This window comes from Elephantulus edwardii, unplaced genomic scaffold (assembly GCF_000299155.1).
Source record: "Elephantulus edwardii isolate Elephantulus edwardi_28Jun2011 unplaced genomic scaffold, EleEdw1.0 scaffold00035, whole genome shotgun sequence".
In the NCBI taxonomy this organism is placed as follows: domain Eukaryota; kingdom Metazoa; phylum Chordata; class Mammalia; order Macroscelidea; family Macroscelididae; genus Elephantulus; species Elephantulus edwardii.
Genome location: NW_006399785.1, coordinates 12,404,320 through 12,416,032, shown reverse-complemented (window position 1 = coordinate 12,416,032; position 11,713 = coordinate 12,404,320). Strand labels below are relative to the sequence as shown.

The 11,713-nt window shown below is 45.6% G+C and overlaps 1 protein-coding gene across 1 annotated transcript in view; it reads right to left on the bottom strand.

Moving 5' to 3' along the window:
• The window catches only part of FBXL5 (F-box and leucine-rich repeat protein 5), a 46,597-nt gene extending 41,790 nt beyond the window's left edge, over window positions 1-4,807 (bottom strand). Inside the window, exons 1-3 of the mRNA XM_006884520.1 lie at window positions 4,598-4,807; window positions 2,641-2,736; window positions 708-894 (exon numbers count right to left, since the gene is read on the bottom strand). Coding sequence (XP_006884582.1) covers window positions 708-894; window positions 2,641-2,736; window positions 4,598-4,732 — 418 coding nt within the window. The 5' untranslated portion in view covers window positions 4,733-4,807. The remainder of the gene's footprint in view (window positions 1-707; window positions 895-2,640; window positions 2,737-4,597) is intronic.
• Between the last annotated feature and the right edge of the window lie 6,906 nt (window positions 4,808-11,713).

Genomic DNA, 11,713 nt, shown 5'->3' with positions numbered 1-11,713 from the left:
GAGCTGTGAGGCTGTAATGGGAATCCTGTGTGCTGTGAGGCTGTAATGGGAATCCTGTGAGCTGTGAGGCTGTAATGGGAATCCTGGGTGCTGTGGGGCTGAGAGGTGCCCGACAGTAGTCTGGTAGCAGAGTCTGATGGGAACTGTGGTCCCACCTGGAGCTCCGGGGAGAAAGACTGGGTACTCCGCCCATGCAACTCACAGCCTCAGAAAGCAGGTCACTGGGCTTTTTTGAGAATCATTAAACAGTTCTCACCTACAGGAGCCCTAAAGGACAGAGCAGAAGGTCCCCAGTTTCCAAGGTGGTAAATCTGACGTGAACTGTCACAGTCTCCCAGGCAGGGGCTGGTGGGTTTAACCACCAACTCTCAGCCAACAGAGCACTGTATCCACTGCACCACCAGGGCTCACACAGTCTCCCAGGCAGGGGCTGGTGGCTTTAACTACCAACCCCCAGCCAGCAGAGCATTTTAACCCCTACACCACCAGGACTCCTTTACACTATCACCGTCAACGCTAAATTTTAAAATAGAAACGACCGTCTTCAATTACATTTATACTTGAAGTGGTGTCACATGGCCCGAGTACCAGCTCGACAAATCAATTCTCCACACAAGATCCACAGTTCCTATCAACAATCGGCCACGGGCCTTGGAAATGAGCGTACAGAAGGAAGCGTTCCTTACTGGAACACAGGAGACTCTCACCTTTGTCTGCCTTTTCATCCACAGAGTATTTAAAAAACTTCTGTCGCTCCTCCGCTTGATTCCACAGACTCAGCCCCCGCAGGAGCTCCGCCGTGTCCTTGTGAGAACAGTGCTGGGCGATCACCTTCTTCTTAATATCCTTGAGCTCCTCGTAGGTAAAGTACTCCATCAACATGGGCTGGAAGACCTGGGTTACACAAAACAGTCACCAAAAATACCTCATCAGTTGTCCGTATGGCTTTTAAACCATGAACTGCTCTAAAGCCTAGATGTTTCTATGACTTATAAACATGACTAACACTGAGTCTAAAACTGGTCAATGAGACGGTTTACTCCACGGTTTCTCCAGTTAATCAATTAAACCCTAAATAATGTGGAAGCTTGTCAAACACTCTTATTCATCATTTTCTAATTGTTGACCATTTATGTCAGGAAATGCTTCTGGAACGCCTCCAGGCAGGGCCTCTGTGCTGAAGAGGAATGAGACCTGCACCCTGGAACCTTAAACCAGAGCTGGCCTAAGACCTGCTGCTGGTCGTAGTGTCTGATGGTTCTGGAGATGGTTCCTGACAGCACTGGTGTCATACAGCACCAGCTCCCAGAAAGGTTTCCTCCAAGCACTGTTCTCGTACAACGGCTCTCTAGGAAGAATTATCTTGGGGTGGTTTGTTGTTTTTTCAAAAAGAGATGCTTAGTCCCAATCTCCAATGCACATAATCAAAACCTTTAAAGCAGGTGCCACAGGGTTTTTTCCCGAAGTTTCACAGATAATTGTGTTGTGCATCACAAGTTATGAAACAGCCCTGCTCGTCAATTCGGGCTGCGCACTACAAGGGCTTGGGCATCTTTACAAAGACACCCATAACCAATGCCTCCCATTTGCCTTCATTTTTATTTAACTGGCCTGGAGAGGGCTTAGAAGTAGGTGGCTGGTGGGTTTTCGTTCTTCAGCGAACAGCCTGATTATGACGTCATAATTGAGAATCACTACAGTAACTTTGAAGAGAATGATGGGCACTCTCCTCCCATGCGACTAACCACCTCTGAAAAGCCTCTGGAGGGACAGCTATGGGGCGGTTCCGACTCGATGTTACACAATCACATAGTAACTGATTTATAGCTGATCAGGTGCAAAGTTACTCATAAAATTCTTTTTTGGTTCCACTCATCTGGTGACACCATAATTCAGGTGCACCAGGCCCGAGACTGCTAACTTTCAGCTAAGATCCAAAGTAAAAACAGTGCTGTGGAATGAGTTCCACCTTCGCGGCCCTGCAGGGCTGCCCCCAGGGTTCCCAAGGCTGCGAATCTTTACAGGAACAGACCCCCACCTCTTTCTCTATCCAAACAGCTGACGTGACCAAACCCACATCCTTTCAGGTAACAGCCACGGGTGCAGTCACTGCACCACCAGGGCTTCGAGCCCTTTAAAACCACGGTGAATCGTCCAAATTCACAACTGCAGCTCAGAGCTCTAAAAATGTTGCACCTTTACCACGAAAACACAGGTTAAGTATTAAAAAGTCTAAAGAGGCTCCTGAAAATTCTCAAAAGATATAAAGTGTTAACATTCAACACAGTGCCAGCTGCTTAATAAGAATGGAAGTATTTGTTGAGCAAATAAATCATTCATTTAGTGCAAAGCAACCGTGCAGGAATAAAATGAGTGGGTTTTTTTCCTTGGAGTTTTTTGCTCCAGTCCCCAATATGAACTGGCAACTTCTCTCGACCAGGCAGACACCCTGTCCAAAGCGTTCCTCTGAAGCTCCCCAGACAAAATAGGAAGCAGGCAGCAACCCGTTCTCTCCATACACTGAAGGCTGCTGGAGTCAACCGGACTTGAGGACTTGACAGTGACCGGCAACAAAAACAACGACAAATGAGTCCTCAAATCCCGTAACTCAACATCAAAAGGGACAGAACTTCTGCTCACCTCCTCTTCCTCTTTCATGTGAGGAAGAAAGTCACTGGTGAAAGCCTCCAGCCTCTCTTTCAGCTGTTTCGCATAATTTAACTGTTCGTATTCATTCTAGGGGGAAACAAAACAGGAAAAGATCAGGATAGTAACAAAGGTTTTGTTTCATTATCACTATTTTGTCTGACAGCAGGAAATTGATTTAAAAAGCAACATAAGGGGGGAGGGGGAGGGGTTTGTGCGGGGAGAAGGGTGCAACAATGAATGAATGGAATCCCAAAATCTCTGTAGATGTTCATTGAAATGAAAAATAAACAACCTAAATTAAAAAAATAAATAAAATAAACACACAAATTTATGCTTTACTTTAAAAAAAAAAAAAAAGCAACATAAAATCTCAGAGAAACAAAAACCAGATGAACAAACCTTGAAGTGGTGTCTATGACTATCTTGGTCTAAAAGTTGTCCTCAGGGTAGATGTTCTTCAAAATCCTTCAGCTACGTGAGCTAGTATTTCTTTTTCAATTTCACAAACATCTATAAATAATGTCTTCAAAATTTCTACAGACTCTCAATTTTTGTACCTACGGAATGTCTCTACAAAGGTCTTCCTACTGTACTTCTGAGAAGTCCACAGAGGATGCCGGGCTCTCTCACGGCAGAATCCCGGGAAGGTTTTCACTCTATCCTCTGAGGAGCCCAGGTGGGACAATGGGTAACTGCTTAGCTGTTAAATGAAAGCTGGCAGTTAAACTCCACCAATGGTCTCTCGGAATAAAACTGCTGGTTTCTCCCATGGTTTCTGGAGATCTGCTCTCACAGTATCATCAGTCTTGGAAACTCGAGAGGCCAACTGACTTTGCTCTACATGGCCTAGTGGTTAAGGAGCTATGATGCCAAGCCAAAGGCAAACTGTTTGAATCTACCAGCTGCTCTGAGCAGAAAGACTGGCAATCTCCTCCTGCACAATTTACCACCTCTGAAAACCCACTGGGGGGTCGCTTAGACTCAGTGGTATAGCACACAACAGAAACAGGGTTACTATGAACGAGAAATCATCTTGGTGGCAAAGAGATTTTTTGGTTTTAACACAAAAGTGTAATTAAAGAACAATCTTTCCTGAAAAGGGTGAAACCAAGCTTCTCCTTGAAGGCAAGAATTTTGAAGGTCCATCTCATGAACTTTGGGCACGTGACCGGGAGGGACTTGGAGAAGGACATTATGCTCAAAAGAGCAGAGGGACAGGGCAGTAGAGGAAGACCCCTGATGAGATGGATTGACACAGTAACTGGGGCAATGGGGATTGGTGTGTCGGAGTCAGTGAGACTGGCTAAGGACAGGGCAGGCATCTGAGCTGCTGTAGATAGGGATGCTAAGGGTCAGAGGTGATTTGATGGCACATAACAACATCATTCCTCTAAAATGTATTAAAAAATATATTTCATTTTAGATTATACAATCAAAATTAATCCTATCTGACTACTGCTGCTTGCTCCCTACAGTAAGGAAAAACAAATACAATAAATATAGATGGCTTTCAATTTTAAAATAAACTAAATTAAAAGTCATTCATATTGGGTAGCACTTTTACCTTGAGTGATCAACAACTTCCCTTCAAGGGTTATAATCAACATTATTGGCATGTAGTCATTTTTATGGTGACATCTTAAACTTGTTAATAATGAACTCTATGATTTGAGGCAAATTCATTACAAAATATTACTATATAATAATAGTTGTCGACTGCTGTCGAGTTGAGCTTGACTCATAGCGACCCTATGAACAAAAGGCCAGAAAGCTTTCTGTAACTATTGACATTTATCAAAGTTCATAGAGTTTCTGGAGGCAAGTCGTTTAGGAAGTAGATGCCACACAGGTAAAATCATTTCTTTTTATGAAATGCTACCAAGTTTTGGGAGTCACACGAAAAGATGGGAGAAGCTGTGGTAGTTCATCTGTGTCCTTCGTCACTCACCTTCACATTCTTGAGGCCCTTCTCAAAGAGGCTGAGCATCTCCGAGAGCTTATTGTCCGAGTGGACGTTATACACCGTCTGGCTGCGTTGCTGGAGCAAACCTATAATGTACTCGTTCTCAATCTGCTCGTGCATCTTGAACTCCTTAAAAGTAGCGTACAGGGACTGCAGGAGAGCGCGGAAGTCGTTGTTGTTGGAAAAGTTGGTTTTAGAAAGCTGAGGAAAAATCAGAAAGGGCATACTAAATACATGCAAACAAGCATCAGTAAGAAATATTCCAATGAACTCCTTTTTGTTTTCCACATACTAAAATACTGCCCATACACCACACTAAACTAAGTACAAATAAAGGGAATTCATCCATTCACAAGGCCCTGCAGTATAAGAAACAGTACACCAGGTCAGGAAGATGTCAGCTTGCACCCCGAGAAGGTGATCATAGATCATCAGAGAAAGGGTTTCAGACCAAGCCACCCAGAGAGCTACAGTTCTATTACTCTGTCTGTAAACAGAACAGGAGGCCTGACAGAGGGGTGGAGAGTGTATGAGGTTGCTAACCGAAAGTCCGACAGATCGAATCCACTCGCTGCTCTGCAGGAGAAAGATGGGCCGTCTCCTCCGGCACAGCTGTACAGCCTTGCTGAAGTCACAGTCAGTCATCATGGGTCGGAAGAGACGTACCAGCAGTGAGGGACGTGCATTATGAGGGAGCACTGGTGTCACTGTCAGCTGAACGCCGAACTGCTAATCTAAAACGTCAATGGTTCGAGTCTCCTACTTGCCCCACAGAGAGATGAAGCAGTTTGCTCGTGCAGAGATCAAGCCTTGAAGATGCTAGGCAGCCATTCTACCATGTCCTACAGGGATCCCATGAGGTGGGACCGACTCAGTGCAGGGACTTTTGTTTCACAGGCATGTAAAGAAGCCCTCTGGCGTATACACCACCTCTGTCCTGGAGGAACTTGAACCAGACCTTAGAGACAAGGATGCTGGAACCTGGTGAACCTGGTCTCACTTCTGTGAGTGTGCTGTCGGGCGAGGCTAATCCCTGGGGGAAACATTATGCTGGGAAAGGTAGAGAGTCAGCAAAGAGAGGATGACCCCCAACAGGATGGACCGACACAGTGAGCAGAACAACATGGCTGAGGGTGGTGGACACTGTGTGGACGGCGCAGGGCAGGACAGGGTGCGGACCTGCTGCTCACAGGGTTGCTGTGAGTCCAGTCAACCCACCGGTACACAACCACCACGAAGGGGTCCAGGTGCCGCGGGCTGTCTGAACTCACTCCACAGGGCCGCAGAAAAAAGGCGCTGGCAAACTGTCCTAGCAAAGATGACGGCCAACGAAACCTATGGGACAGTTCTACTGTCACATCGGGTCACTAGAGTCCAAACTAACTCAGCACCTCACAACATGTATCTACCAGACAAACAGCCACTTAAAAAGGGAAAATTAGTGCGCAGATCGAAACCACCAGATGCTCCTCTGGAGAAGGAGGGGCAATCTCCTCCAGTGCCGGTCAGATCTGATTCAACAGTACACACACAGACACACACACACACACACACACACACACACACTCTCTCTCTTAAAAAAAATTTAAAAAGGGGAAATTAAAATAGCTGGGTAAGGATACTGTGTTAAATGCTTAAATCTCTTCTTTGCTGTTTATGCTGTTACACCACTTTTAAAATTTAAAATATTCCATTACAATTTAAACTTTAATATAAAAATTAATCTGCAATGAAAGCTAGTGTGAAATACCAAAGTCTGTAAGCAAACCAATATAAAATAAAAAATATTTTACATTTAGTCTGATCTCTTCAGAAAATACACATACTCTTCATTTATCAACATAGTTAGGTTCCAAAGACCAGGTCGTTACACACAGGGAAGGTGCCTACATCATTCAATAAGTGTCAGATCACACAATCCCCCGTCCAGGAGACACACACCTCAACCTTCACAGCCAGTGTCGGTTACTCACGCCTCAGCTCTGCATTCACACTGCCAGAGCATTAAGCTCAGAATCATCGGAGCAGAGCAGACTTCACTCCTGTCATACAGATGGGGCGTCAGAGAACAAGGTGGTCACCAGGAGAGGAGGCAGCATAAAGCAGACCATTTGGGGACGATTTCTTCTCCCTTTTACCTTTTAATTGTGGGATGGTGCTTTGCTGCTAATTGGAAAGCTGGAATTCTGAGGTCACCCAGAGGTACCGCGAGAGAAAGGCCTGGTGATCGACTTCTGAGTCATCAGTCCCTGGGGCCCCAGGGAGCACAGCTGTGTGCTACACACACAGAATCACCAGCAGGCAGAGTCGCTCCCATAGCAAGTGGTAATTATTTTTTTATAAGAACAGGGATTTCGGCCTTTCTACGAAGATGATGCCAAAAAGCGAAGGAGGAAGCCCCCGCCCCTCCCAAAACTGAAGCCAAAGCACAGGCATTAAAGGCCAAGAGTCGTCCTGAAGGGCATCCACAGCCAATAAAATAAGAATATCCGCATGTCACCCACCTTCCGGAGGCCTAAGACGCTGAGACTCCTAAGGCAGACCAAGTACCCCCAGAAGAGCGCCCCCAGGAGAAACAAGCTTAATCACTATGCCATCATCAAGTTTCCCTGACCGCTGAGTCAGCCATGAAGAAGACAGAAGATAACACACTTGTGTTCACTGTGGATGTCAAGGCCAACAAGCACCAAATAAAACAAGCTGTAAAGAAGCTCTATGACATTGATGTGGCCAAGGTCAACACTCTGATTAGACCTGGTGGAGAGAAGAAGGCCTATATGTCCGACTTGCTCCTGACCATGATGCTTTGGATGTTGCCAACAAAACTGGGATCATCTAAACTGAGTCCAGTGGGCTAATTCTAAATACAAATTTTTCTCACCAAAAAAGAAAAGGGATTTCGAACAGTTAACAGCTCACAGAACTTTCAGGCAGGAGTCATTGAAATAGTGCAAGGCAGGAATCTGTACATGAGAAAGGAAATGCACTTGACTCCACCAAAGCACAGAAAAACACACACACTGTCATGTCATTAAAAAGACTCAAGAAAAAACAATTTCTGCGGTAATTTTCAGGGTTTTTAAACCCAATTCTATCGTCTGAGGTATGCACATCATGTTGCTATGGGCCACGGAGCTGGAACCAACTCACAGCTGTCCACTGAGCTTTCCCAGGCTGTAAACCACATGAGAAGAACCAACCACCTCTTTCCTGCAGAGCAACTGCTGGATTCAAACCACCCACTTTGGGTTGGCAGAGCAGCTCCTTTAGGAAACAAAGTTCAAAACAAGACTCAAACCTCCCACCACTTACAGTGACTGTAACTGACTGCTGTTGGTTCAGGGTCTGTGCACAGTGACCTGCTATTGGGTTTTTGAAGCCACAAATCTTTGTGAGAGGAGACTGCTCAACTCCAGCCATCAGTTTAAAGACTAAGGTGCACCTGATCCAAGCCCTGGTCTGTTTCAATCACTCGCTAAGCATCTGAAAGTTGGACAATGACTAAGGATGACATAAGAAGAACCAATGCCTTTGAGCTGTGGTGGTGGCGGTGGTGAAGAGTACTGAATATCCCACAGACTACTAAGAGAACCACCAAGTATGTCTCGTAGAAAGCGTGACCAGGGTGTTTCTTGGCTGTAAGTATGGTGAAGCTTTGTCTCACATTGTTTGGACATGATATTAGGAGAGTAAAGACCTTAAAAAAGAATATCGTTGAACAGACACTTCACCAAAGACATTCAGATGGCCAACAAGCACATGAAGAAATGTTCAAAATCCCTAGCTTTAAGAGAAATGCAAATCAAAACAACTATGAGATATCATCTCACCCCAGTCAGAATAGCAAAATTTAACAGAACAGCAAGGAACAAATGCTGGCGAGGTTGTGGATAATCTGGAAACCTTTATTCACTGTTGGTGGGAATGTAAAATGGTGCAACCACTGTGGAAAGCGGTATGGCGCTTTCTCAAAAAGTTGCAAATAGAGATACCATTTGACCTAGCAATTCCACTACTGGGAATATACCCCAAAGAGACCGTAACTGCCATCCAAGCAGATAAATGCACACCAATGTTTATCGTGGCTTTGTTCACAGTAGCAAAGATTTGGACATAGCCTAAGTGCCCATCAGCAAACAAATGGTTAGAGAAGCTGTGGTATGTTCACACAATGGAATACTACACCACACTGAAAACTAAGGAACTCATGTAACATTATTCAAAATGGGTGACCCTGGATGACATTATGCTGAGTGAAATATCTCAGTCACAAGGGGATAAATACTGCATGGTGCCACTGCTGTAGAATGGGACTGACATCAGGGTTGGGGTAAGACTGAGAAAAAACTGGGTAAGTTATGTATACTGTATTGAAACAGATGAGGGAAAGAATGGATTAGAGGCGATATATGATTGAGTATTATGGTTAGCACAGGAGTCCAAAATTAAAGTTGCATAGAGAAGTGTATTCAGTGTGTGTGTGGGGGGGGGGGATTGTATACCAATGAAGGAATTTTTTTTTCCAGAGAGAGGAGCGAACTGGTGGGGAGGGGTGGACAGGGAGAAAAGTCAGCAATGAATGAATGGAAATCCAAAATCTCTGTAAATGTTTATTAAAATTAATAAAAGGGGGGGAAAGAATATCGTGCTTGGAAGGGTAGTAAGTGCAGGCGAGGAAGACCTTCAACAAGGTAGTCTGACACAGTGACTTTAGTAGTGGGCTCAAGTCTATCATAACTGGTAAATGGGACAGGCTCAGGTCTGATGTTCACAGGGTCACTGAGCCGCAGAAGACGTGATGATACATAACAAATGTAACAGAACTAAGAGCCTCTTCGGTAAGAAGCAGTGTGGATTAGGCATTAAGAGAGAACCAGTTGGGAGTAGGATTTGCTGGGATCAGATGTAAAAATAGACAGCTCCTGAGCCAAACGGAAAACCAGCAGGCAGGATAGATTTGGCTAAATCCATGTTCAAGATTTAAAGTCATATATAATGTTACAGGAGAGCACAGGAAAATCTGAAAATGGCAAATCTCTACAGATACTACCATTTATCATTTCATAAGCCTGTGCATTTTTTTAAATAATCCAAAAGATGGTAAAAAAATAATGCTTTCATGGAAGTTAAAGAAAATAACGCATTAGAAGATAAGTATGAAGAAAAAAAAAAGAAGATAAGTATGGAGTCTGACATGCATTTGAGTACTGGAAAATCTCTTGAGATTTAATAACAGGCCAAGTAACAGAACCACATTAGCAGCAGAAAGGAACTGTGTGCAGGATAGTTAAGCCGTAATGGTAAAGCACTGACTGGCATTTGAGGCCATCTGCAGCAAAGCATTACAAGGCTCTTCCTCAATTTCTTCATCTGTAAAATAGAGCTAATAATAACTACCTCCCTGAGTTCTTGTGAAAGTTTATTAAGCTGACAGATGTAAAGAATACAGAACAAATGTGTTACAGATTAAACCGTGTCCCCCTAAAATACATGTGTTCGCCTACCTCCTACGCCTGTTTGGCAATCTCAAAATTCACAGCCTAATCTGACCCATAGCTAAGCCCCCAGAAGGTTTTCAGAGGCTGTAAACCACACAGGAGGAGACTCCCCACCTCTCTCCCTGGGAGGAGTTAGTGCAGACCTTCTGGCTTTTGGGACAAGCAAGCCAACTTCCTACCCAGAGGGAGGCCACCAAGCTCTCCTCAGGTAACTGAGATTTCTTTTATTATGTTAATGGGGTCCTACCAGAGCCTGGTGGTCCTAACCCTGTTCATCTGAATGGTACTTTACACAAAGCACAGGGTAGACACAAACACACACAGGATGAAGGCCAAGTATCATACAAGGGCCTGTCTATGTACAAGCGGAGGGATGTCCAGCCTCTGAACTGTGAGAAAATAATTTCTCTCTTCTGAAGTGATCTAGCTGTATCTGTTAGGGCAGACCTAGCAAATGAAGACCACGGGTAACACACGAGCCCTCCTTACGGTCTTCTGTTATTTTTTTCAATATTCAACCCAATAAAAAGCCACCAGAAGTCTTTGAAGATACTATGCACATCAGATTTTCTCCACCTGAAAAGAACAAATGTTTTATCCTAGTGCCTGAAGTCAACAGATTTAGTGGAATTATATAAAACAAACAACAAACCAGAGTCCAAAATAAATACCAGTCATGTTAATAAGTCTGTCTATAAAAAATACCAACAACAAAGCTTAAAACCTGCTGCTGATGAGTGGATTCTGACCCGCAGGGAGGACACTGACCTGCAGGGAAGACCCTGACCTGCAGGGAGGACCCTGACCCGCAGGGAGCACCATGACCCACAGGGAGGACCCTGACCCACAGGGAGGACCCTGACCCACAGGGAGGACCCTGACTCTGGGGTGGACTGACTCACAGAGAGCACCATAACCAGCAGGGAGGACCTTGACCCGCAGGAAGGACGCTGACCCGCAAGGAGGACGCTGACCCGCAGGGAGCACCATGACCTTCAGGGAGGACCCTGACTCTGGCGAGGACTGCCTCACAGGGAGCACCATAACCTGCAGGGAGGATCTTGACCCGCAGGAAGGACGCTGACCCGCAGGGAGCACCATGACCTTCAGGGAGCACCCTGACCCGCAGGGAGCACCTTGACCCGCAGGGAGCACCCTGACCCGCAGGGAGCATCCTGACCTGAAGGGAGGACCCTGACCCGCAGGGAGCACCCTGACCTGAAGGGAGGACCCTGACCTGCAGGGAGCACCCATAGGGAGGACTATGACCCGTGGCAGGACCATGACTTGCAGGGAAGACCTGACCCTCGGAGAGGACTGTGACTCGCAAGAGGGATCCTGACCTTCAGAAGTGTCCTGACCCGCAGGGAGGACCTAACCTGCAGGGAGGATCAGGACCCTCAGGGAAGACTCTGATTCACAGTGACCCCGCAGACCAGCACTGCCCCACTGGGTTTCCACGCCTGTAACCTTTATGGAAGCAAGCTATCAGCCACATCTGTCTCCCACAAGGCCACCTGCAAGTCTGAATCACCCACCTTTCAGTTAGCAGCCAAACGTTTAACTGCTGTACCACCAGGGTGGGGGGGGGGAAGGGCTATGT